The sequence below is a fragment of the Ranitomeya imitator genome, chromosome 9, assembly GCF_032444005.1.
Source record: "Ranitomeya imitator isolate aRanImi1 chromosome 9, aRanImi1.pri, whole genome shotgun sequence".
In the NCBI taxonomy this organism is placed as follows: domain Eukaryota; kingdom Metazoa; phylum Chordata; class Amphibia; order Anura; family Dendrobatidae; genus Ranitomeya; species Ranitomeya imitator.
Window position 1 is genome coordinate 140,631,921 of NC_091290.1, and position 27,035 is coordinate 140,658,955.

General features: G+C 46.2%; 1 protein-coding gene across 1 annotated transcript; it reads left to right on the top strand.

Annotated features, from left to right (window-relative positions):
- The first annotated feature begins 564 nt into the window (after window positions 1-564).
- MYLK3 (myosin light chain kinase 3) lies at window positions 565-22,558 on the top strand. Its single transcript, XM_069739265.1, has 13 exons — window positions 565-1,261; window positions 3,301-3,391; window positions 3,526-3,865; window positions 5,562-5,914; window positions 6,948-7,053; window positions 10,526-10,619; window positions 12,454-12,563; window positions 13,159-13,300; window positions 13,665-13,735; window positions 13,831-13,959; window positions 16,316-16,468; window positions 16,680-16,812; window positions 22,094-22,558. The coding sequence occupies exons 1-13, from the start codon at window positions 734-736 to the stop codon at window positions 22,163-22,165; spliced, it is 2,322 nt and encodes a 773-aa protein (XP_069595366.1). The 5' UTR covers window positions 565-733; the 3' UTR covers window positions 22,166-22,558.
- Window positions 22,559-27,035: the final 4,477 nt, after the last annotated feature.

The following is a 27,035-nucleotide window of genomic DNA, read 5'->3' on the forward strand; positions in this document are numbered from 1 at the left end:
CTTAGAAAACTCCATGTGTACAAAGCCAAACTTTTCAAAACTTTTTAAGCTAAACAAAAACTTCTTCAAACATTCTTTCAATGCCTCAAAAAAACCTGTTATCTGGATGTAATAAAAACAGGAACAAGTGAATTTCCCTGTTTTTTTTTGTGGAGGGCCCCTCATCAGATTCCCAGGTCTATGTGAGCTGTGTACACTTGTCATTGTTGTCTATTTATAGGCACGAGTCACAGCCGAATTTTTCATCTTTGTCACTCCTCGGTTGTGCCGTAGACCTTTTATAATAGCCGGTTATAATATTAAAGAAAACTTTTTGAGATGTTTTTCTGGTCCCCGTACCAAGTACACGGGTCCCTGTAGTAGAAAAGTCTTATATAAGTTTTATTCTGGTGGTCCGATGTCCTCCCTCTAATATTGTCAGGCAGGAACCCTGCCGATTCTTAACGTTCTTATCCATCACCACCCTCTCAAGAAAGAATTTAAAATGTCCCTGTGACGTCAACGGACCCCCGGAAAAAAAAAAAAAGTTCGGTGGCCAAGTTTAGACCGTTGTTTCGAGGCTTCACAATGAGAAGGCAGATAGCACTGGTTAAATCAAGGAATTTGACGCCCATTCTGCCGGCTAAGGTTACCGCCGTATAAACCAAAATCCTCCTCGTAGATGGAAAATTAGGAGAAGGATTACGAGGGACACATCCAGATTAAGAGAGTTTGTCCACGGCCGGAAGACAAAATGAGCAAGCAGGATTCAATCGCATCTTGTTTGGCCAAAATGTACGAAAGCAAATTCGACCATTCTACTGGGTCGGGAAAATGCACGGTGAAGTCTACCGGAGGGGTCAACACCATGGACCGAAAACTGAACCTACTCAATGAGAAGATGGATAAACTCTTAAACTTTCAGGAGGACGTCATGGGAAAACTGGACATGGTTTATCACGGCATGGACGTGCTGGAGAGAGGAATGGACAGATTATCAGCTTCTCAAGGACCTTGTCTAAGGAAGGTGGAAGGACAGCGTGACGCCGAGGATGGTCATGAGCAGGTCAAGGAGCAAGGAGGCTTCATTGAGTTAATCCATTTACTGAAAGTGTTACATATGGATTCTGTCATCCAACAAGAAAAGATCGATGGGCTTCAGAAAGTGGTTTCCACTATGGACAAGGTGGTGGAATTCGTAGGGGACACGTTGAGAAACTCTAAGATTGTGGACTTCATTCTGAAAGGTACAGTTCCCTGGAGGAAAGAGACAAGTGAAGAGGTGGGTGGTTATTTTCTTTTTAGTCATGAAGCCAAGGGTCCAAGTCTAGCAAGCCAAGGGTCCAAATCTGAAGAAGTCAAGGGTCTAAATCTGGTGAAATAAAGGACCCAAATCTAGTGAGTCAAGGGTCCAAATCTAGTGATTGATGGGTTCAAATCTAGTAAGTTGAGTGTCCGAATCTGGTGAACTCAAAGGTCCAAATCTGATGGACTCAAGGGTCTAAATCTAGTTAAATCAAGAGTTCAAATCTAGCGATTCATGGGTTCAAATCTAGTGAGAAAAGGGTCCAAATCTGGTGAAGTCAAGGGTCCAAATTTGGTGGAATCAGGGACCCAAATCTAGTTAGTCAAGGGTCCAAATCTGATGAAGTCAAGGGTTTTACTTGTTGGACTCAAGGGTACAAATCTGGTGAAATCAAGATGCAAATCTAGTGAATCAAAAGTCTGAATCTGGTGAATTCAAGGGTCCAAATCTGGTGAAATCAAAAGTCAAAATCTACTGATTCACTGGTTCAAATCTCGTGAAGTCAAGGGTCCAAAATTGGTGGAATCATGGGTCCAAATCTTGTGACCTTTATAGAGGACAACCAACCTAAAGCCCTGTATATTTTTGAAGGGAAGGGGACAATTCTTCTGATATCTACGATGGCCACCAAATATCTTCGAAGGCAAGATCCCCAAACCTAATGCTTTGAATGTATAAGATAGAAAGGTTCTGATTCTGGTGACCACTTTGGGCCATTAAACCTACAAGAGCAGATTTTTTTTGCTCTCTTAGAGGAACACCAAATATAAATGCACCAAACCTAAATTCTTAAATATACATAAGACGGCACGGGACACATTCAGGGTAGCCTTTACCTCTTGAATATTTATATGGGAAGGCTGGAATCCTTCTGCTCCCTTAGATGGTCACCAACTATTTAAGAAGGCAAAGCCCCAGATATTGAGAGACTACATCCCCTGAGAGCATGGGCTGGCAGTGCATGATGGGAGTTGTAGTTTTATACCAGGTGGACCCTCCATTATATGAGATGAAGCTGACGTTCTCCAGGATATCGGTGGGACAGGCTGTAGACGCCTTGCTGTAGTGATGGAGGAGATCTGCCGATTCCATCTTTGTGTAGCGGCTTTACTGCACTCACTGCAGTAAAGAATAGAAGCCGAACCTCTAGGGAAGGAGAAGTCGCTGTGGTCCGGATGGCATCCAGCGTCGCTCTTGTCTTGGATTTTACACCTGCTGCTGACCGCTAAGACTGATGTTATCCCAATACACCATAAATAATAGACAAATGACATGAAATACATCCTGAGTACAGTTTATTTCTCCATTCATGAGCCACTTCTCCCTCCCGAACTCATCATTCACTCTAAAAAACTGCTAAACTCCCATCTGTCATCTCACTGAGAGATCAGATTACAGCTGCCTATTAAAGACTATGGCGAGAGAAGACGGTAAGGTGAGAGAGAAGCAGAGAGTTGGTGCGGCTGCTTTTTAGTAAGTGTTTTATCTCACCCTAGAGTTGGATTCACAGCTACACTGCTCAGTACTGTGTCTGCTTCTGAATTTCTGCTACATAGAGACAGGAGAGCAGGAATCCCTTAGGTCAGAATGCATCAGAGCAGCTCGTTTCCTCCCATCTGCTCAGAGACAACTGCGCATTAGCATCAGCTTGGCACCCCCTTCATAATCACTACAAGACACATGAGCAGTGAAACATGGCAATGAGTCACAATGACACAAGACACAGAAGAAGCAATGTTTCTGTTCACTTGTAACAAGCGAACTATTTATAAATAATGGTGAATAAAAACAATTATAAATCTTTACAACTTTACCGCAGACAGATTTGCTATTGAGTTCAATGAATAATCTGTATGCACTTAGCTCCCTCTAGTGGTGACTGCGGGAAGAAGGGAAATGCTTAGCTCAATGCAGGATGATTTGCAACTTTATATGAAAAAAAACCCTAAGTTATATAAAATGTATAAAATTCTTCCTATCGAGTAATGGAGAAAATGTATTTACTTTTTTTTAAGGCTAAAGAAAAATCTGAAGAAAAAGAGACGAAACCAAAGCATGTGCTCCCCAGTAGAGACTCCCAGGCTGAGATGCCGCGCTCCACAGCAGGTAACCTCTATGGGTGTGATTGAGGCTGGAGTTAGGGCCCCTGGGGCCAAGGGATGACACAAACATGGATATAATGTCACCCATGATGATAACGGATGGAATTAACCCATGAAGTCCTGATGTCGTCCCTTTAGGTTCCCATAAAAGCAATTCTTTGGAAGAGAAAGAGCTCCCTGTAAAGACCCCACAGTGCAGCAGCCCCCCGACCACGGCCGGGCAAACCCCTCTAGATACAATCCGACGCCCGGAAATATCTCTTACCCCCAAGCCATGGGCTCAGAAAGTAGCAGGTGAGAAGCCTCAAGAGAAAAGGGTCCATGTCGGCCCAGGGGTCCATCACAGCCCGACGGAGCAGCACCACAGGCTGGAGGAACCTACCAAGATGCCAGAAGAACCTGGGGGGAATCAGAATACCCTCAAAAGGGAACCCGTCTCCTTAATATCCCCACCATGTATCGAAATTCAGCTCCCAAGGTAAGGAAGCCCGTCCATCAGGGATCATCATGGAGGATCATGGCTGGGGTTAGACAGCGGCTTATGGTCGGGCAGAGACCTCCCCGAAATGTATTCCCCATGGAGAAGTCATCAAGGTCTTAGAGATAACATGGGCTTAGCTCCCCCACTAGGTGGCACCAGATAGTCTTCTTAAACTCTGGAAGAGAGCTAATTTGCATATTTGTTTCCCATGGAGCATTGCCAACGCTCCATACACAGCTGATCTCCATAAGAAGAGCAATCACCCCTCCCCCAGATTGGGCCCCATAGAAATGAATGGAGCTATGAAAAAGACTGATTACCTCCCCATACATTCTCCACCTCCCAGATTAGTGGGCAGCAGGGTGGTCCCAGATTAGGGACTATTAGATATCCCAGATTAGGGACTATTGGGATGTCCTATGTTAAGGACTATTGAGATGCCTCAGATTAGGGACTATTGGGATGTCCCAGATTAAGGACTATTGGGATGTCTGTTATGATCAGGTGACCTTGGAGCAGCATGAAAACTTTCACTGGAGTAGGTGGTAACTATACTGACCGCAAACCCTGATCTTATCACCGCAACTAGAAGTAGCCGTGGGGTGTACCTAACAAATCCTAGACACCTCGTCACAGCCGGAGGACTAAATACCCCTAAACATGGAAATAGGAATTTCTACCTTGCCTCAGAGCAGAACCCCAAAGGATAGGTACAACTAGCTAAATAGGAAAGGATAGGACAGGATACTAAGCGGTCAGTATTAAAATCCTTCCAAAAATATCCACAGCAGAAAATACAAAAACTCCACCATCTAACTAAAGATGTGGAGCGTATATCTGCAACTCCAGAGAATCCAACAAGACCGAGAAAACACTGACGCAGTCTAAGCTGGACAAGAGAAAAACAAATGAATAGCACAGAATATAAGAACACTGCATGTGTGCCACAGAAAAAGAAACATACTTATCTTTGCTGAATTGGCAGCTAAGCAGGAGAAGCCAGAAAGTGATCCAACACTTCCCAAGAAACATTGACAACTGGATAGGACTAATGAATCCTGCACACCTAAATATCCCAGTCAGAACTGCAATCAGCAGATACACATGGCCAGGACTGCGACTCAGAGACAACTGCATTCCCACCTACAACCACTGGAGGGAACCCAAGAGCAGAATTCACAACAGATGTCCCAGATTAAGGACTATTGGGATGTCCTAGATTAGGGTCTATTGGGATGCCTCAGATTAGGGAATATTAGGATGTCTGAGATTAGGGACTGTTGGGTTACCTCAGATTAGGGGATATTGGGATATCCCAGATTAGGGACTGTTGTTATGTCCCAGATTAGGGACTATTGGGATGCCTCAGAGTAGGAACTATTGGGATGTCTGAGATTAAGGACTGTTGGGTTACCTCAGATTATGGAATATTGGGATGTCCCAGATTAGGGACTGTTGGGATGTCCTAGATTAGGGACTATTGGTATGCCTCAGATTAGTGACTATTGGGATGTCTGAGATTAGGGACTGTTGGGTTACCTCAGATTAGGGACTATTGGGATGTCCCAGATTAGGGACTGTTGGTAGGTCCCAGATTAGGGAGTATCGGGATGTCTTAACCATTTGGTGCCGGATTAAATGGATTGTAATATTTTTTCCTTGTAGAACCTCTTTAATGATCTGTCATTTTCAGGGAATCATCTCAAACACAAGTGAAGGAAGCAGAGCAGATCATGAGTGCAGAACTCAAGGTGAATGCTCAGACCCCGCACACGAGCGGCCAAGAGCTGTCATCTCCGGGTGCAGAGGCTACCAGTAAGGACAAGACAATAAGGGATCAGACGGGGGACTGGCTGGCAAAGAAGGGAACAAACGAGGACAAAGGACGAGAACATGTGAGGAGTGAAACTGCCCAGGGTGGGAAACTGGGGCTGAACCCCCAAAAAGAAGACCAGGGCAAAAAGGACGAGGATATCCCCCAGACGACAGATCGGACCCCGGATGATGCCACCATACTGCCCGAAGCCTCTTCTCTACATATTATCGGTGGGTTGATACTATGTAGTCACTTGGATTCATTGATAATGTTGCCACCCCAAAAAAACTGTTATACCCCAACGCCCCCACGCTGATCTGGATCCTGGAAAAGCTGGGTATTTTGGCTGCCTATTACAGTTCATTAACTAGGAAGAGTTTGTTATTCTTCTTCGTCTGTACGGAATTAGATCCTGGCAGCAGCACAGAGGATTTCAGTAGAGGAGTGTGTTGGCAATTATTGTTGTTAGTGAGGACAGGACTGTACATAGCTGGGATATGATTGTAGGAGAGGGATGGAGACCAGTGGGAGGTCACAGGCTGAGAGTGCAGTGACCCTGCAGCACAGAGGATTTCAGTAGAGGAGTGTGGTGTCAGTTATTGATGATAGTGAGGACAGGACTGTACATTACTGGGATATGATTGAAGGAGAGGGATGGAGACCAGTGGGAGGTCACAGGCTGAGAGTGTAGTGACCCTGCAGCACAGAGGATTTCAGTAGAGGAGTGTGGTGTCAGTTATTGATGATAGTGAGGACAGGACTATACATTACTGGGATATGATTGGAGGAGAGGGATGGAGACCAGTGGGAGATCACAGGCTGAGAGTACAGAGTAAACCTGCAGCACAGAGGATTTCAGGAGAGGAGTGTTGGCAGTTATTGTTGTTAGTGAGGAAAGGACTGTACATTGCTGGGATATGATTGGAGGAGAGGGATGGAGACCAGTGGGAGGTCACAGGCTGAGAGTGCAGAGTGACCTTGCAGCACAGAGGATTTCAGGAGGAAGCACCAGAGCAGCATAGAGGATTTCAGGAGGAGTGTGGTGGCAGTTATTGATGTTAGTGAGGACAGGACTGTACATTATTGGGATATAATTGAAGGAGAGGGATGGAGACCAGTGGGAGGGCACAGGCTGAGAGTGCAGAGGATTTCAGGCGAGGAGTGTGTTGGCAGTGACCTGCTACCGAAAACGGGAACGTACAGTCGATATCATGTGCAGACTGAGCGTCTCCATCCTCAGACTTGTGTGTCGTTACCTTTCAGATGACTGTCCGCCCCCTCCTGCACCATTCAACCACCGAATAGTCAGCATCAAGCAAGCCATCCTGTCGTCCTGCTACACCGTGTGCCAACATGAGGTCCTGGGAGGGTGAGTTGTGGCAACCAGGAATTAAAAAAAAAGTCCTCCATGCTTTACACTGCAAGTTGCATCATCAGAACAATAAACAAACGAACCAGTGCAAAATAGAAACAAAGTTCACACCGTTCTGCTTTTCTTCAAACATATTGGGAGGGTGTAGAAGATGCGGCAGAGCGTTCGGCGCATTAATCACCGGCGGCACTTACAATTTGGCCGCGAAATTGAGTTAGAAAACAGAAATGACTTTAATCCCGAAAACCGTCTGTTTAGAGACACCTACATCTTGTCTGTGTTGGCCGAGGTATAAATGTCACCGGATCCCAGCGGGAGACAGCGAACGTTTCACCATTCAGTGTTCTTCTCCATCAGGACTGCCAGAAAGCATCACATCTAACCGCTATACAATGCACTGCCTTTCTACTCTATACAGACTTGTATCACCAGAAAGCATCACATCTAACCGCTATACAATGCACTGCCTTTCTACTCTATACAGACTTGTATCACCAGAAAGCATCACATCTAACTGCTATACAATGCACTGCCTCTCCACACAGTACAGACTTGTTTCACCAGAAAGCGTCACATCTAACCGCTATACAATGCACTGCCTCTCCACACAGTTCAGACTTGTATCACCAGAAAGCATCACATCTAACCGCTATACAATGCACTGCCTCTCCACACAGTACAGACTTGTATCACCAGAAAGCATCACATCTAATAGCTATACAATGCACTGCCTCTCCACACAGTTCAGACTTGTATCACCAGAAAGCATCACATCTAACCGCTATACAATGCACTGCCTCTCCACACAGTACAGACTTGTTTCACCAGAAAGCGTCACATCTAACCGCTATACAATGCACTGCCTCTCCACACAGTTCAGACTTGTATCACCAGAAAGCATCACATCTAACCGCTATACAATGCACTGCCTCTCCACACAGTACAGACTTGTATCACCAGAAAGCATCACATCTAATAGCTATACAATGCACTGCCTCTCCACACAGTTCAGACTTGTATCACCAGAAAGCATCACATCTAACCGCTATACAATGCACTGCCTCTCCACACAGTACAGACTTGTATCACCAGAAAGCATCACATCTAACCGCTATACAATGCACTGCCTCTCCACACAGTTCAGACTTGTATCACCAGAAAGCATCACATCTAACCGCTATACAATGCACTGCCTCTCCACACAGTACAGACTTGTATCACCAGAAAGCATCACATCTAACCGCTATACAATGCACTGCCTCTCCACACAGTACAGACTTGTATCACCAGAAAGCATCACATCTAACCGCTATACAATGCACTGCCTCGCCACATAGTACAGACTTGTATCACCAGAAAGCATCACATCTAACCGCTATACAATGCACTGCCTTTCCACATCATACAGACTTGTATGACCAGAAAACATCACATATAACCGCTATACAATGCACTGCCTTTCCACTTACCTCTATTTCAGACATTGTAAGTTAAGAAATTAAAAGTGATTTTTTTTTTCTGCTATAGAATAGACTGCCTTTCTATGGTACACAGACTTGTTTAGTTTCCTTTAACAAATTAAGAAAAGACTAATCAAGAAATCAATTGGCTTCTATGTATTTGCTGCACAACAAACTGCCTCTCTTTGGTACACAGACTTGTTCAGTTCCCTCTAATGTAGGCATCATTAATTAAGAAATGACTGGTCATAAAATTATTTAGCGTCCATTTATCTGCTATACAACAGACTGTCTCTCTGTTGTGCACAGACCTGTTTAGTTCCCTCTAATTCAGGCTATGTGGACTACGAAACGACTGGTAAAAAGTTATGCAGCATTTATAAGCTATACAAACCCACGATTATCATACCCCGAGGATGCAGACCAGCAAGGAAAGGGGGGAAATATGTGAAACCTGTAATCCTGTGCTTTCTTTGTACTGAGGGGGAGGCCATTATGCTGGAAATGGATACAGGCTGTGATGCATTACCGCCTTTGTGTATAGACCATCTTGTAAAGTTGTTTTTCCACAGCGGATATATTTACACCCTGCGGCATGTGACTGTGGCATACAGAAAGCGCTGTGCATTACACGGTTAATGGACAGCTGGCCCAGGGGCTAATCCATTGTAAAGCGTGAGAAAGATGAGATTTATGCTTCTGGTCTTTCAATGGTGTTTACCATGTACTGAGGCTATTTATAATCAGCGATAACAACAGCACTTTGACAAACTCCCAAAACATCTCTGAAGTCTCGCCTGAAACATAGGAACAGCACACCGATTATGTAACTTTTTCCGTTCTGTTGTTCCTGCGGCAAAGAAGGGGTTAACTATTCCATCTTACATCTGACCCCCTCCTAGTGGATACAGAGATCTTATATGTTCAAATTCATGTTTTTGACTTTATATCTTTTTGTAACAGGGAAGACACTGACTTAAAGGGGACCTTTTTATATATCATAAATATGTAATTTTTGTGCTTGATGTAAATGCCGCCGTTCTCCTGAATCCGGCGCTGTTTTTCTTTTGTTCCTGCGCCTCTCTGTTCCCGAGATATGGCCCCTTCTTCCCTGTGTATAAATGAGGTCTTAAGTGGGTGTGGTCATCCACTCTTCTCTGTGGGCGTGTTTTCAGGGCCACGCCCACTTAGCTAAGGAGACTAGAATTATACACAGGGAAGAGGAGGCCATATCTCAGGAATGGAGAGTCCCAGAGAGAAAAGAAAAACATCACTGTATTCAGGAGAACAGCGGCATTTACACCAGATCAAAAAATTACACGTTTTTAGCAAGTGATAAGTCACCTTTAAGTCAGTTTTTTTATTTATTTAGTTATTTTTACTCACTTTTATAACACCATTAATTCCACAGCGCTTTACGGACATTAGTTTCCTGGTTACAAAAAAACATTTATGTAAAATGTAACGGAGTAAAACACGTGCATATGGATACACATATAAGATCCCACTACAATGCCTTAAAGTTTTTGCTACTATTCAAAGTGCTAATCATTGGGACAGTGGAAGAGTTGACCAGCAGCTACTTTTTCTCTGGGAATCCTGAATTGTTGGGAGGCCATACTGAGTTGTCCCAGGTGATCAGATCTCTTTCTGGGAGGAAGCAGCTGCAATGCATTGGCATTATACAGGAAATGAAGCGTTACACAGCACCCATCCAAATCCATAGATTACATGTATAATGCAAAGGGTTCTTCAAATTGACAACTGCACTTTATTTCAGCTGTATGCACAGGAATAATCCTGAAGTTTCCAAATTAATAAGGTTGAGTTTACCTTTAAGTGTTTTTCTTTATTTTGCTGTCACAGCAACAGCGCCATCTGGTGGTTAGAAAAAAATAAAAACTAAAATGCCCATTGTATGGGATATAACAAGGGAGGGATGTGAATCCTAACATAAACTTTCTTATACCTTGTATTTACTTTTCACATTTTCATATATTGGTCACTAGGGGGCGCTTTGGTCAAGTTCACAAATGTGTGGAGGTTGCATCTGGGCTCCGTCTGGCTGCGAAAATCATCAAAGTGAAAGCGCCCAAGGAAAGGGTAAGTAGAGGTGCAACTGATGTCACCAATATTTTTTTTTTTCACTAGTTTTTCCTTCTGCAGAGTCTTTTTCTAATTTTCAGTTGTATCAGAGCTGGTGGGTGTAGACTAGCTACTATAATGTCTCCCAAAAACAGCACACACAGACAAGAAATTCCTATCTTCATGTAAGACATGTTCAGCGGTAGCATGTAGGACATTATACAGCAGTGCTGAGCAGGGTTGCTGCAAATCCAGCAATGGCATGAGATAGAATGTTAGAAAGCTGCAGCATGCAGGACATTATACAGCAGTGCTGAGCAGGGTAGCTGCAAATCCAGCATTGGCATGAGATAGAATGTTAGAAAGCTGCAGCATGCAGGACATTATACAGCAGTGCTGAGCAGGGTAGCTGCAAATCCAGCATTGGCGTGAGATAAAATGTTAGAAAGCTGCAGCACGTAGGACATTATACAGCAGTGCTGAGCAGGGTAGCTGCAAATCCAGCGTGAGATAAAATGTTAGAAAGCTGCAGCATGTAGGACATTATACAGCAGTGCTGAGCAGGGTAGGTTTGAATCCATCACCAGAATTAGATAAAACAATTACTAGAGAGCTGCAGCATGGCGAAAATTACACAGCGCTACTGAGCATAGTAGGTGTAAATCCAGCATTGGAGTGAGATAAAACACCTACTAGAAAACTGCAGCATGGAGGACATTATACAGCAGTTGTAGCACTGATGTCCCTGCTTGATTCCCCCCACCCCTCTTTTCCCCGGCACGGACGCAGACTCACTGGAGTGAGATAAAACACTTGCTAGAGAGCTGTAGCACGGAGGACATGAACAGCAGTACTAAGCACTGGAGTGAGATAAAACACCTACTAGAAATCTGCAGCATGGAAGTCATTATACATCAGTCCTGAGCAGAGAAGGTTCGAATCCATCACTGGAGTGAGATAAAATACTTACTGGAGAGGTAAAGTATGGAGGACATTAAACAGCAGTAATGAGAAGTGTAGCTGTGAATCCAGCATTGGCATGCAATAAAATATTTATTAGACTGCTGAAGGATGGAGGACATTATACAGCAGTACTGAGCAGTGTAGCTTTGACTCCAGCACTGGAGCGAGATAAACCACTTACTAAAAAGCTGCAGCATGGAGGAAATTATATAGCAGTACTGAGCAGTGTAGTCATGAATCTAGCTCTGGGGGGAGATAAAAGAACTAAAGTATAGAGAACATTAAACAGCAGTAATGAGCAGTGTAGCTGTGATTCCAGCATTATAAAATATTAATAATAGTATTATAAAGTTTTATCTTCGCTTGTACTATGACTTATGCAACATTGTAGCGGACAGTGATCACTTATTTCTATTTCCCCTCCCATGCCGACTTAATTAGGAGACGGAAATAGTATAAAGCTGCTTTTCCTTTATTTATTTCGGACATGCACTAAAGTTTTGTTGCTTTGGCCATTTTTCTTGAGTTATTGGGCATGTTAATATTTTGATGTGCCGGGGAAGGCACTTGCCCTTTAGTGCAGGGGTGTATGGCAGGACGCCGGGGGGTTCTGACAAGCTCGTTTGAATATATTTTGCATATTCGTGAGCCTCTTAGCGGGAGATGCTGTCAATGCTCCGCAGATGGGGGTCTAGTAAAGGGCACGCCGGCGCTGCCGCTAGTCATCCGGGCGCCTGCCGGCCTCTAATTATCCGCTTCTTTACTCCTCCACAGACACCTGGGTCTCCAGACCCCTCATCTCGTTACATGGGGGGAGGGGAGACGTCAGTATTTGTATTTTTTTTTTTTTTTGGCGACTTGTTTATTTGATCTCTTTTATTCCTTCCAGGACGAGGTGAAAAATGAAATTAACGTCATGAACCAGTTAAATCACGTCAACCTGATACAATTATACGACGCCTTTGAATGCAAAAACGACCTGACGCTAATCATGGAATAGTACGTATCATCTAGGCGCATCATTAAAGGATGCTTCCCCTTTAAGAGATCCATAAAAGGTGTCAATCTTGAGGGTGTCTAAAGTACGTTGGCGCCAAAATTTTGTGACTTTTTAAAAAGTTGCAAACGAAAAAAAACAAAAAACATTTCCGCGTTGGTGATATAAAATAAACAACAAAAAAAAGTGCAAATTAACAGAAGAGTTTCTAAAAAAAACGCCAAAAAGATGGAAATGAACCAAAATAGATCTAGTTTTATATTATTGAAAGTAACGTTTGACATTTTAAAGGGTCTTGCGACTTTTTGCTCTAAAAAGGTGCAAAATGGTATAAAAACAAATACAAAAATAATAAAAAAATAATAAAAAAAAATAGTTAAAAAAAATAATAAAAAAAATAGTAAAAAAAAATAATAAAAAAATTGTTAAAAAAAATAATAAAAAATAAATAAAAAAACAATTCTGGCGCTCAGTGGTTGTCTGACTATTGAGCCCATCACTGAGCACCAAAAATGCTCTTTTTTTCCTACCGTTATTAGACCTATCTCGATGGAGGCCATATTGGAAGTAATGGATTTTCTGTTTGTTTCTCTCCAGTCTGGACGGAGGCGAATTATTCGACAGGATCACAGATGAGAGTTACCACCTCACTGAGCTGGACGCCATCATGTTCACCAAGCAGATCTGCGAAGGGATTTATTACCTGCACCAACAGTATATTCTACATCTGGATCTCAAGGTAAGACATCCCCTTTAATTCAACTTAAAGGGAATGTCCACTGTTGCAGCCATTTATTTGGTAAAGCTCCGATCTAGCCGTAAAAAGAAAGTGAACCAACTTTGCAACTAATTGTCATTCTTAAAACCCCGCTACCGTTTTGTGTATACAGCTCCTATGCAGACTTATGTGTCTACGTAGTAAAAGACTAAGACCGTACAGTCCTCCACTCGCTTTCCTCCTGGTTTTGCTGCACCCTCTCAATACAAAGTCTGTAGCATGTGAACCGTCACATAGCTCTGCAGTGGAGCTGCATACACAAAACGGAATGAGGATTAAAGATTAGTAAGAAGGTCCTCTGACGCTGATACCTTGTATCCTTCAGCCGGAGAATATTCTCTGTGTCAGCCGCACAGGAAACCAGATAAAGATCATTGACTTTGGGCTGGCGAGGAGGTGAGTGGTCGCGCTGCCGTCGTCTGATGACCCCATTGATTCCCAGTTACGACATTAACAATTTTTTTTTTTTTTGGGGGGGGGGGGATTTCTAGGTACAAGCCGCGAGAAAAGCTCAAAGTGAATTTTGGGACTCCAGAGTTTTTGGCTCCAGAAGTGGTGAATTACGATTTTGTGTCCTTCCCCACGGACATGTGGAGTGTGGGAGTCATCACCTACATGCTGTGAGTCATCTTCTGGCTTGGGAGCCACATACGCCACTGATTATCTACATCATCTGCACAAACCCTCTAGGTGGGAGACAAGGGGTGAAAGTGAAAAGGTGCATTGTATGGTGGGTGTAGGAGCATATTAAAGGGATTGTCCGGGCCAGAAAGCAACAGCTCCGCACGTCATGTAGTGGCCAAACTTGTGTACTGCAGCTAAGTTCTCTTTGAGCTGCAGTACCTGAGTGTATGGAGCTGCGGCACTCCGGATCTATGTACTATAAACTTCCAGTGGTCACTGCTCCTATAAAGAGATGATTGGGGAGGGTTCAGGGATCAGACCCCCACCGATCTCGTATAGATGACCTATCCTTAAGTATAGAACCTTAATCTCTATCTTCTGGACAACCTCTTTAAATCAGCTGTCTGTTATAAAAAATAAGGGTTTTTCCAAAAATGGCTGAGACACCTTCTCTTTATTAGGGATAAATTGCAGTACCAGACACAACCTTTAGACAAGAGTGGCGCTGTTTTTGAGCTAGAGCCCTTTAAACCCTGCTGTTGTCTTCGGTCAAAAATGACCGACCTTAAACTTCAATATTCTTTAAAATTATTCAAGATGCGGCTCTGAAACCCGTGGCCGACCGACCCATCCTCATTTAAGTCAATCAACAAGTTTCAGAACCGCATCTTGAACACCCCCAAAAATACCAAAGTTCAAAATAGGTCTCTCCAGACCGAAGACAACAGCAGGGTTAAGGAGTATTCCAATCTTAGACATTTAGAGCTCGTACCAATCACTGTGGGAAAAAAAAAAAGTTCGATTTCGGGCCATAAAAGTGGGACGGACGAGTGTCATGCAAGCGTTATTTTCATGAGTACAATCCAATTTTTAACACCTAGCACCAGATTTACATACAAATGTGATCCGATTGTAATAAAATGTTATCATGAGATAAGATTAATGGATAGATAAAAAAAAATGAATATGTGAGTGACATATACAATCAGTGCTTTGTGTGTGTAGTTTACTGTACATGTATTTTTATAGTAAATACATTTCTTTCAGGAAAAATGGCATGGGACTCCCTGAGATTTTATTAACCAGCAGAGGGAAAGCCAACAGTTGGGGGCAGTAGTTTATAGCCTGAGAAGGGGGTAATACCCATGGAGAATCTCAGGCTATTAATATTAGCTCACAGCTGTATACTTAGCCTTTCCTGGTTATTAAAATGGGGGACCCACCCAAAAAATGATATAGGGTCCCAGCAAAGGCTAGGCAGACAGCTTCTGGGTGATATTACTAGTCTAGGAAAGGGCCATTGATATTGGCCCCTTCCCAGACTAAAAACATCAGCTCTCAGCCTCCGCAGAAAAGGCACATCCATAAGATGCACCAATTCTGGCACTTAGACGTGAGTGCCATGGGCAAAGTTCTGTTACAGGAGACATTGGCTTCAGTGGACTGGGTGATGATAACATGTTTTTGGTAAATGTAGATTACCAGCAAAGGCTAGGCAGACAGCTTCTGTGTGATATTACTAGTCTAGGAAAGGGCCATGGATATTGGCCCCCTCCTAGACTAAAAACATCAGCTCTCAGCCTCCGCAGAAAAGGTGCATCCATAAGATATACCAATTCTGGCACTTAGACATGAGTGCCATGGGAAAAGTTCTGTTACAGGAGACATTGGCTTCAGTGGACTGGGTGATGATAACATGTTTTTGGTAAATGTAGATTCATTATAGGAGTCTGTCTTTATTTCAATTAAAGGACTTTATTTTGGGTGTGTCATTTTTTGTATACAATATCATTATGGAGTTCTTAATGGGGGCTTATCATAATATCAGCCTGCAGCTGTCTGCCTAGAGTTTGCTGGTTATTAATTATAGGGGGACAGTACATCATTTTTTAGGCTCCCCCATTTTAATAGCCGGTAAAGGCTAAGTATACAACTGTGAGATGATATCAATAGCCTGGGAAGCTCCATGGGTATTACATCTTTCCTAGGCTATAAACATCAGCCCACAAGCTGTCTGCTTTACCTCTGCTGGTTAATAAAATTTCGAGGGAGCCTACGCCATTTTTTTTATTTTTTCAGAAAATAATTTGTTCAGTAATAAAATACATGTACAGTATGCTACAAACCTTACATGGGATTTACAGCAGACGCTACTACATGGGACCCCCATTCTGGAGGCATCTGTTAGACCTTAATACCGCATCTTGTCTAAGACAGAACTAGCCCTTTTATGTGCACAGTGCTATAGTCTAGTCATGCTGGGAGTAGTAGTTTTGCAGCGGCTAGAGACCTAGTTTGACTTAAAGTTCGGATTTACTGACTGTTTCCCCGTTACCTCCCCTGCTTCTGTAGCCTCAGCGGTCTGTCTCCATTTTTGGGTGAAAGTGATGCTGAGACCATGAACTACATCGTGAACTGTAACTGGGACTTTGAGTCCGAGACATTTGATCAAGTGTCGGAAGAAGCCAAAGATTTCATCTCCAGACTGTTAGTGAAAGAAAAAAGGTAAAGCTGCGATGACCCCAATCATCTGCTTAAAGGGGATGTACAACTATCGCTCTAGGACTACATTGTAATCAGTGTAGGAGGAGGAGTCACAGAGCGTGGGGAGGAGCCGGGGGGACTGTGCCTCTCTATAAAGCCCAGGTGACTCTGTGACTGAACACCAGCTCCCATCCAGCTTCTGTTTCTGAGGACTTTGTTTTTTGTCTTCTAGCTGCAGACTCAGTGCCGGTCAGTGCCTGAAGCACGAGTGGCTCGTCAACCTGCCTTTAAAAGCACAAAAATACAAAGTGCGCCTTAAATCGCAGGTCCTGCTTCAGAGATACATGGCACAGAAGAAATGGAAAGTAAGTGGTTAATTCTTATGGAATCTCTACAGCAAGGCGGCACAAACTTTTACAGGTCAGAGAGCACCAATGCCAATGTGCACTTATTCAAGGAGGGCACAATAAACCTCCCCATACACAGTGCCTGCCAGAGAGTCCTCTCCATATACAGTGCCTGCCAGAGAGTCCTCTCCATATACAGTGCATGCCAGAGTCCTCCCCATATACAGTGCATGCCAGAGTCCTCCCCATATACAGTGCCTGCCAGAGTCCTCCCCATATACAGTGCATGCCAGAGTCCTCCCCATATACAGTGCCTGCCAGAGTCCTCCCCATACACAGTGCCTGCCAGAGTCCTCCCCATACACAGTGCCTGCCAGAGAGTCCTCTCCATATACAGTGCATGCCAGAGTCCTCCCCATATACAGTGCCTGCCAGAGTCCTCCCCATACACAGTGCCTGCCAGAGTCCTCCCCATACACAGTGCCTGCCAGAGTCCTCCTCATACACAGTGCCTGCCAGAGAGTCCTCTCCATATACAGTGCATGCCAGAGTCCTCCCCATACACAGTGCCTGCCAGAGTCCTCCCCATACACAGTGCCTGCCAGAGAGTCCTCTCCATATACAGTGCATGCCAGAGTCCTCCCCATACACAGTGCCTGCCAGACTCCTCCCCATACACAGTGCCTGCCAGAGTCCTCCCCATACACAGTGCCTGCCAGAGTCCTCCCCATACACAGTGCCTGCCAGACTCCTCCCCATACACAGTGCCTGCCAGAGAGTCCTCTCCATATACAGTGCATGCCAGACTCCTCCCCATACACAGTGCCTGCCAGAGTCCTCCCCATACACAGTGCCTGCCAGAGTCCTCCCCATACACAGTGCCTGCCAGACTCCTCCCCATACACAGTGCCTGCCAGAGTCCTCCTCATACACAGTGCCTGCCAGAGAGTCCTCTCCATATACAGTGCATGCCAGAGTCCTCCCCATACACAGTGCCTGCCAGAGTCCTCCCCATACACAGTGCCTGCCAGAGAGTCCTCTCCATATACAGTGCATGCCAGAGTCCTCCCCATACACAGTGCCTGCCAGAGTCCTCCCCATACACAGTGCCTGCCAGACTCCTCCCCATACACAGTGCCTGCCAGAGAGTCCTCTCCATATACAGTGCATGCCAGACTCCTCCCCATACACAGTGCCTGCCAGAGTCCTCCCCATACACAGTGCCTGCCAGAGTCCTCCCCATACACAGTGCCTGCCAGACTCCTCCCCATACACAGTGCCTGCCAGAGAGTCCTCTCCATATACAGTGCATGCCAGAGTCCTCCCCATACACAGTGCCTGCCAGAGTCCTCCCCATACACAGTGCCTGCCAGAGTCCTCCCCATACACAGTGCCTGCCAGAGTCCTCCCCATACACAGTGCCTGCCAGAGTCCTCCCCATACACAGTGCATGCCAAAGAGTCCTCCCCATACACAGTGCCTGCCAGAGAGTCCTCTCCATATACAGTGCCTGCCAGAGTCCTCCCCATATACAGTGCCTGCCAGAGTCCTCCCCATACACAGTGCCTGCCAGAGTCCTCCCCATACACAGTGCCTGCCAGAGTCCTCCCCATACACAGTGCATGCCAAAGAGTCCTCCCCATACACAGTGCCTGCCAAAGAGTCCTCCCCATACACAGTGCCTGCCATAGAGTCCTCCCCATACACAGTGCCTGCCAGAGTCCTCCCCATACACAGTGCCTGCCAGAGTCCTCCCCATACACAGTGCCTGCCAGAGTCCTCCCCATACACAGTACATGCCAGAGAGTCCTCCCCATACACAGTGCCTGCCAGAGAGTCCTCCCCATACACAGTGCCTGCCAGAGTCCTCCCCATACACAGTGCCTGCCAGAGAGTCCTCCCCATACACAGTGCCTGCCAGAGTCCTCCCCATACACAGTGCCTGCCAGAGAGTCCTCCCCATGCACAGTGCCTGCCAGAGTCCTCCCCATACACAGTGCCTGACAGAGTCCTCCCTATACACAGTGCCTGCCAGAGTCCTCCCCATACACAGTACCTGCCAGAGAGTCCTCCCCATACACAGTGCCTGCCAGAGTCCTCCCCATACACAGTGCCTGCCAGAGTCCTCCCCATACACAGTGCCTGCCAGAGTCCTCCCCATACACAGTGCCTGCCAGAGTCCTCCCCATACACAGTGCCTGCCAGAGTCCTCCCCATACACAGTGCCTGCCAGAGTCCTCCCCATACACAGTGCCTGCCAGAGAGTCCTCCCCATACACAGTGCCTGCCAGAGTCCTCCCCATACACAGTGCCTGCCAGAGTCCTCCCCATACACAGTGCCTGCCAGAGAGTCCTCCCCATACACAGTGCCTGCCAGAGTCCTCCCCATACACAGTGCCTGCCAGAGAGTCCTCCCCATACACAGTGCCTGCCAGAGAGTCCTCCCCATACACAGTGCCTGCCAGAGAGTCCTCCCCATGCACAGTGCCTGCCAGAGTCCTCCCCATACACAGTGCCTGACAGAGTCCTCCCTATACACAGTGCCTGCCAGAGTCCTCCCCATACACAGTACCTGCCAGAGAGTCCTCCCCATACACAGTGCCTGCCAGAGTCCTCCCCATACACAGTGCCTGCCAGAGTCCTCCCCATACACAGTGCCTGCCAGAGTCCTCCCCATACACAGTGCCTGCCAGAGTCCTCCCCATACACAGTGCCTGCCAGAGTCCTCCCCATACACAGTGCCTGCCAGAGTCCTCCCCATACACAGTGCCTGCCAGAGAGTCCTCCCCATACACAGTGCCTGACAGAGAGTCCTCCCCATACACAGTGCCTGCCAGAGCCCTCCCCATACATAGTGCCTGCCAGAGTCCTCCCCATACACAGTGCCTGCCAGAGTCCTCCCCATACACAGTGCCTGCCAGAGTCCTCCCCATACACAGTGCCTGCCAGAGTCCTCCCCATACACAGTGCCTGCCAGAGTCCTCCCCATACACCGTGCCTGCCAGAGTCCTCCCCATATGCAGTGCCTGCCAGAGAGTCCTCCCCATACACAGTGCCTGCCAGAGAGTCCTCCCCATACACAGTGCCTGCCAGAGAGTCCTCCCCATACACAGTGCCTGCCAGAGCCCTCCCCATACATAGTGCCTGCCAGAGTCCTCCCCATACACAGTGCCTGCCAGAGTCCTCCCCATACACAGTGCCTGCCAGAGTCCTCCCCATATACAGTGCCTGCCAGAGTCCTCCCCATACACAGTGCCTGCCAGAGTCCTCCCCATACACAGTGCCTGCCAGAGTCCTCCCCATACACCGTGCCTGCCAGAGTCCTCCCCATATGCAGTGCCTGCCAGAGAGTCCTCCCCATAAACAGTACCTGCCAGTCGGCCCCATACACAGTGCCTGCCAGAGTCCTCTCCATACACAGTGCCTGCCACAGTGCCATACAGTGCCTGCCAAAGTGATCCCCATTAACAGTGCCTGCCAGAGAGTCCTCCCCATCCTCAGTGCCTGCCAGAGTGATCCCCATACAGAGTGCCTGCCAGAGTCCTCCACATACACAGTGCCTGCCAGAGTCCTCCCCATACACAGTGCCTGCCAGAGACTCCTCCCCATACACAGTGCCTGCCAGAGAGTCTTCCCCATACACAGTGCCTGCCAGACTCCTCCCCATACACAGTGCCTGCCAGACTCCTCCCCATACACAGTGCCTGCCAGACTCCTCCCCATACACAGTGCCTGCCAGAGAGTCCTCCCCATATACAGTGCCTGCCAGAGTCCTCCCCATACACAGTGCCTGCCAGAGAGTCCTCCCCATACACAGTGCCTGCCAGAGTCTTTCCCATATACAGTGCCTGCCAGACTCCTCCCCATACAGTAAATGCCAGTCCTCCCTTTACGCCGTGCCTGCCAGACTCCTCCCCATACACAGTGCCTGCCAGAGACTCCTCCCCATATGCAGTGCCTGCCAGACTCCTCCCCATATACAGTGCCTGCCAGACTCCTCCCCATACACAGTGCCTGCCAGACTCCTCCCCATACACAGTGCCTGCCAGACTCCTCCCCATACACAGTGCCTGCCAGACTCCTCCCCATACACAGTGCCTGCCAGACTCCTCCCCATACACAGTGCCTGCCAGACTCCTCCCCATACACAGTGCCTGCCAGACTCCTCCCCATACACAGTGCCTGCCAGAGACTCCTCCCCATACACACTGCCTGCCAGACTCCTCCGCATACACAGTGCCTGCCAGACTACTCCCCATACACAGTGCCTGCCAGACTCCTCCGCATACACAGTGCCTGCCAGACTCCTCCACATACACAGTGCCTGCCAGAGTCCTCCCCATACACAGTGCCTGCCAGAGAGTCCTCCCCATACACAGTGCCTGCCAGAGAGTCCTCCCCATACACAGTGCCTGCCAGAGAGTCCTCCCCATACACAGTGCCTGCCAGAGTCTTTCCCATATACAGTGCCTGCCAGACTCCTCCCCATACAGTAAATGCCAGTCCTCCCTTTACGCCGTGCCTGCCAGACTCCTCCCCATACACAGTGCCTGCCAGAGACTCCTCCCCATACGCAGTGCCTGCCAGACTCCTCCCCATATACAGTGCCTGCCAGACTCCTTCCCCATACACAGTGCCTGCCAGACTCCTCCCCATACACAGTGCCTGCCAGACTCCTCCCCATACACAGTGCCTGCCAGACTCCTCCCCATACACAGTGCCTGCCAGACTCCTCCCCATACACAGTGCCTGCCAGACTCCTCCCCATACACAGTGCCTGCCAGAGACTCCTCCCCATACACAGTGCCTGCCAGACTCCTCCCCATACACAGTGCCTGCCAGACTCCTCCGCATACACAGTGCCTGCCAGACTCCTCCACATACACAGTGCCTGCCAGAGTCCTCCCCATACACAGTGCCTGCCAGAGAGTCCTCCCCATACACAGTGCCTGCCAGAGAGTACTCCCCATATACAGTGCCTGCCAGAGAGTACTCCCCATATACAGTGCCTGCCAGAGAGTCCTCCGCATACACAGTGCCTGCCAGACTACTCCCCATACACAGTGCCTGCCAGAGAGTACTCCCCATATACAGTGCCTGCCAGAGAGTCCTCCGCATACACAGTGCCTGCCAGACTCCTCCCCATACATAGTGCCTGTTTCTGTATTACTTTGTATGGTTTTCCTCCATGTTCAGTGATTACCAGTAGGTTGATCGGCTCTGCACCTTTATATTTATGTAACTTTTCCCATTCTGGGGCGGCAGAACCATTAATGTCGATGCTGACTGTCTCCTCCAGAAACATTTCTACGTGGTCACGGCGGCAAATCGTCTCAAGAAGTTCCAGCTTCTTTCCCTGAAGCCCTCCTAGAATAAGGACAGACGGGAGGGCTACACAAAGAATGGCCGTCCGGTCACCGGATGCTGCGAGAGCTGCAGCCACACAATGACATTGAGAGTTTGGCTCCTTTGCAGCTTCAGGAGCACAGAACACATGTAGTCATTTTGGATATAGTGTCAGTAGACTTTCCGAGCCAAACTCTGGACTTTCCAGTACGGACTATGAGGACACCATGGTCGGCCCGTGGCCAAGAAGAAGCCGCCCGTCGGGCTAGCCACCATAATATCTGCATAATCCTAGGTATAAAATACAGTATTGGGATGGTAAAAGTATGGTCTCCACATAGAATCAAGTAGAGGATCAGTTGCAAAATATCGCTAAGAATTTTGGAAATGCATGCACTTTAAAAAAAAAAAGCCTCCCAAAAATGAAATTTGCCTTTTTTATTGCATTAGTATGAGGATTACCTGTAATGAGGTCTTGGCCTCTAAGTCTCCGTACACATCACATCGGGGGCGTACGTCAGACGCACGCACTGTACATTTCTTATTGTGAGGGTTATATTATATTAGGGCCGTTGTCGTGTGCAATAGTTTTGGTGAAAAATCGTTGTTCTTTGTAAATTAGTAAACTGATGAAATAGACTTGAAGTTATTTAACTTACGAAAGTTTTTATATGTCCTATCGGGGTATTAATATTGGGGTCCTAAATTCAGAATCCTGATAAGGGAGCTCGGGAGGACTCGTCCTCTATTGATGTGAATGGGCATGGTGTAATTCCTCACTTCACCACTGGTGATGCTGCAGGGAAACTTAGCAGATCTGGCCACAGAATAGGGGACCACAGAAAGAGGAACAATTTATGATCAGTTTATTATTTCTAGAGTCTTAAAACAAGATGGCGGGGCAGGCAGGATGGGCAATTATCAGAGACCCCCCCATCCTCATAAAGATAACAGCAGTCCTGCATTATCAGTGCAGTAGGACCTTGTAATCATCAGTCATGTGACCAAAGGTCCTGTATCCTGCGGAGGCGGGGTCTAGACAAACTGAATAGGAGAAGAGAAGGTGGCGAGTTCCTCATCATGTGCTCTCTGTAACAGTGGATATAAAAAGTTTACACTCCCGGTAGAATTCCAGGTTTTTGTAATGTAAGAACTTTTTCCACCTCAAATGTCACCCATAATGTTTTGACAAACAAATATTTTCTGGTGGAAAAAAAAAATAAGGAATTAAAATTATGGTGTTGCGTAAGTACACACGGCCTAATACTATTACTTTAAGTCCTCTTAAATTTTGGCAGCATTTAGTCCTTTTGGGTCAGAGTCTATGCATGGAACATCTAGAATTGGTGATCTTTGCCCGCTCTTCCTTACATTAGCTCCAAATGGGACAGATTGCGGGGGTATCTCCTGTGTACAGCGCCCTCTTCAGGTCACCCACAGATTGTCACTTGGATTCAGAGCTGTGATCATCTTCCGGTGAAGCTGTTGTTTTACTGATTTGGAGGTTGGTAAGGGGCGTTATCATGCGGAAAGGTGAAATTCCTCTTCATATTTTTAGCAGAAGCCTGAAGGTTCTGACGTAAAATTGATTGATTGGAAGGAATTGTGAACACCTTGATTAAAGCACCAGTTCCGGCTGCAGAAAAACAGCCCCAGAACACAATGCTGCCTCCACCATGCCTCACTGTGGGGATGGTGATCTTCCAGTGATTCAGTGTTGGCTTTGCATCTTTTGGAATTTTGGGTAAAAAAAAATAAAGTTCCACTTCGGTCTCAGAATACGTTCCTCACATGCTTCTCACAGACTTTCTGTAGACTTATGCAAAACATAGCCAGGCTTGGACTTTTTTTTTTCTGTAAGAAAGGGCTTCTGTCTTGCCACCTAACGCCACAAGCGTCCAATACTACTAGGTAATGTCACTGTTGGGCCAATTTGAGCCACTTCTTGATGAATTCTTCAGTGCTATGGTAGCTCTAATGTCTTGGAAGAAAAAATTGCACCCTTCTCCTGACCAATAATTTTCAACAATAAGGTCCTTTTGCTGTGTTGTCAGCTGTTTGTGCACCATGGTTTATACTGTGAAATGCAACAGTGGGGTTAATCAGAATCCCTGTAAATGACGGCAGACATGCACTGACTAACATATGTATGGGAACGGAATGCTCTATTAGGGAACGTTCTGTCCCCATCATTCTTTGTCAGACCACGTAAAGAACCTGATAAACTGTATACAATGGTCTCAAATTGACTTGTATAATTTTCTTTTTATTATTTTTCTGTAATGGTAGAATATGTGTGAAATCAGCCCTTCGCAAGTTGTGATTTTCCAAAACACTGTTCAAACATAGGCAGCTACTGTCGAATTGAAAATGTAAAATGGTTAATATCTGGAGTAAGGAAAGGTTGAAGATACCTGCTGTAAGACAAGCTATTCTTCCTCCATAACTTCACCTCCTGGCCTATACTGATGTAACTCATCTTATTAAAGAAATATACCGGATTACGTACCGGTAATGCTCTTTTATAGAGCCCACGACAGCACCCACTAGAGAGAGGGGATCCGCCCCTAGGAACAGGAAACCTACAGAGAGATAAAAGGGGCGGCCCCCCCTCGCTCCTCAGTTGTTTTACAGAGAATAGGAGGAACCGCCGCCAGGTTTTAGTTAACAGGTTCGGGTATATCCATATATATACATATTTACAACCTCATACTATATTTTCTAATATTTACACCTCACCAAACAAGCACCATGTGCAACTATATACAGAAAAGGGAGGGATGTGAACGGGTGCTGTCGTGGGCTCTATAAAAGAGCATTACCGGTACGTAATCCGGTATTTTCTATTCGCCACGACAGCACCCACTAGAGAGAATTGCAGAGACTATAGACTGGGTGGGTTTACTGAGTCAAGGACCGATACACCAAAGGTGAGATCAGAAGTAGAGGATAGATCTAATCTATAATGCTTATAGAAGGTATTTGGTGAAGACCAAGTTGCAGCCTTACATAGAAGGTCTATTGGCACATTCGCCCTTTCTGCCCAGGAAGTCGACAAGGCTCTTGTAGAGTGCGCTCCCACATGCATTGGAGGATCTTTCCCTCCGGCCTTATACGCCAAGATTATTGCCTCTCTGATCCAGCGAGATAATGTGTTCTTTGTGACTCCGGCACCCTTGGTTTTACCCTGAAAAGACACAAAGAGAGCCCTACTCTTCCTCCAGTCCCTAGTTCTCTCTAAATAGGCTAAGACAGTCCTTTTTACGTCTAGGGTGTGAAGTCTTTCTTCTTCTGGAGTTGAGTGGTTCTCATAAAAGGTAGGTAACTGGATCTCCTGGGATCTATGAAAGGTAGAAGCCACCTTAGGGAGATAACAAGGATCTGTTTTTAAAAGTATCCTATCTGATGTTACCACAAAAAAGGGAGGATCTATAGATAAAGCATGAAGATCACTTACTCTTCTGGCAGAAACTAATGCCACTAATAATACCGTTTTTAAAGAAATATTTTTTAGTGAGGCTGCATGGAGAGGCTCAAAAGGTGATTGAGTCAATGCATTTAGGACTATTGATAGATCCCACTGAGGGACCCGAGGTATGCTAATTGGTCTCGATCTCTCACAGGCAGATATAAACCGAGATATCCATTTATTACCTGCTACATCAAAATTAAAAAGAGCTCCTAAGGCTGACACCTGCACTTTCAGAGTGCTTACAGAGAGTCCTAATTCCAGACCTTTTTGTAGAAATTCCAATATTGGAAATATAGGAATATCAGCGGAAAGTTGTGTAGTATGGAATTGAAGGAATTTCCTCCAAATTCTGACATAAATCCTGGTAGTTGAGGGTTTTCTACTTTTCATCAGAGTATCTATTAACCCACTAGAAAACCCCCTGAGATTTAGTAACTGCCTTTCAAACTCCATGCAGTTAAATTCATGCCCTTTGCCTGAGGATGAAGGAACGGACCCTGAGAGAGCAGGTCCTTGGATTGAGGCAGAATCCACGGGTCCGACACTGACATTGCCCTCAGCCATGAGAACCATGGCCTTTTGGGCCAGAATGGGGCTATTAATAGAATTCTTGCTCCTTCTTCTCTTATTTTTCTTATTACCAAAGGTAGTAGATTCAATGGAGGAAAAGCATATGCCAGGTCGAAAGTCCAGGGCACTTGGAGGGCATCGAGTATGTCCGGCTTGTCCTCTCTGTTTAGAGAGGCAAACATCCTGACCTGTCGGTTGGCTCTTGTGGCAAACAAGTCTATTTGAGGAACACCCCATTGCGCTGTTATCATTTTGAAAATTTTTCTGTTTAGCATCCATTCCCCTTGATGAAGGGTGTGACGGCTCAGAAAATCGGCACGAAAGTTGTCTGTGCCCCTGATGTGAACTGCTGATAGTGATAGCAGATGACCTTTGGCTAATTCCATGATGTCTGATGCCAGCTGCCTGAGTCTGTCCGACCGCGTACCTCCTTGATGGTTTAAGTAAGCTACTGCCGTGGTGTTGTCGGAGAACACTCTTGTGTGAGAGCCGCTGAGCTGAGGAAGAAAGTGAAGTAGGGAATAATATATTGCCCTCAACTCTTTGACATTTGAAGAACTATCTAGTTCCGAACTAGACCAAAGATCCTGAACCCACTGATCCTTAAAATGTGCCCCCCAGCCTTTAGGACCAGCATCTGTGGTCACTATACTAGAGGGGGAAATTATCCAGAGAACCCCTTTTGAAAGGTTTTTCTGATTTAACCACCACCTAAGGGAGTGTAATACTTCCGTTGTTAGATAAACTGTTCTATCCAGACAGCCTCTATTCTTAATGTCCTCCTCTAATATAAATTTTTGTAGAGGCCTAGTATGAGCCTGTGCCCACTGGACCGCAGGGATACACGATGTCA

What these genes read in the sequence shown, in the direction of transcription:
- MYLK3 (XM_069739265.1), top strand. Translation starts at nt 734, where the DNA reads ATGAGCAAGCAGGATTCAATCGCATCTTGTTTGGCCAAAATGTACGAA. An exon ending in CAACATGAGGTCCTGGGAGG is followed by an intron (nt 7,054 to 10,525) that starts GTGAGTTGTGGC and finishes ATTGGTCACTAG; the next exon opens with GGGGCGCTTTGGTCAAGTTC. An exon ending in TTCTACATCTGGATCTCAAG is followed by an intron (nt 13,301 to 13,664) that starts GTAAGACATCCC and finishes TGTATCCTTCAG; the next exon opens with CCGGAGAATATTCTCTGTGT.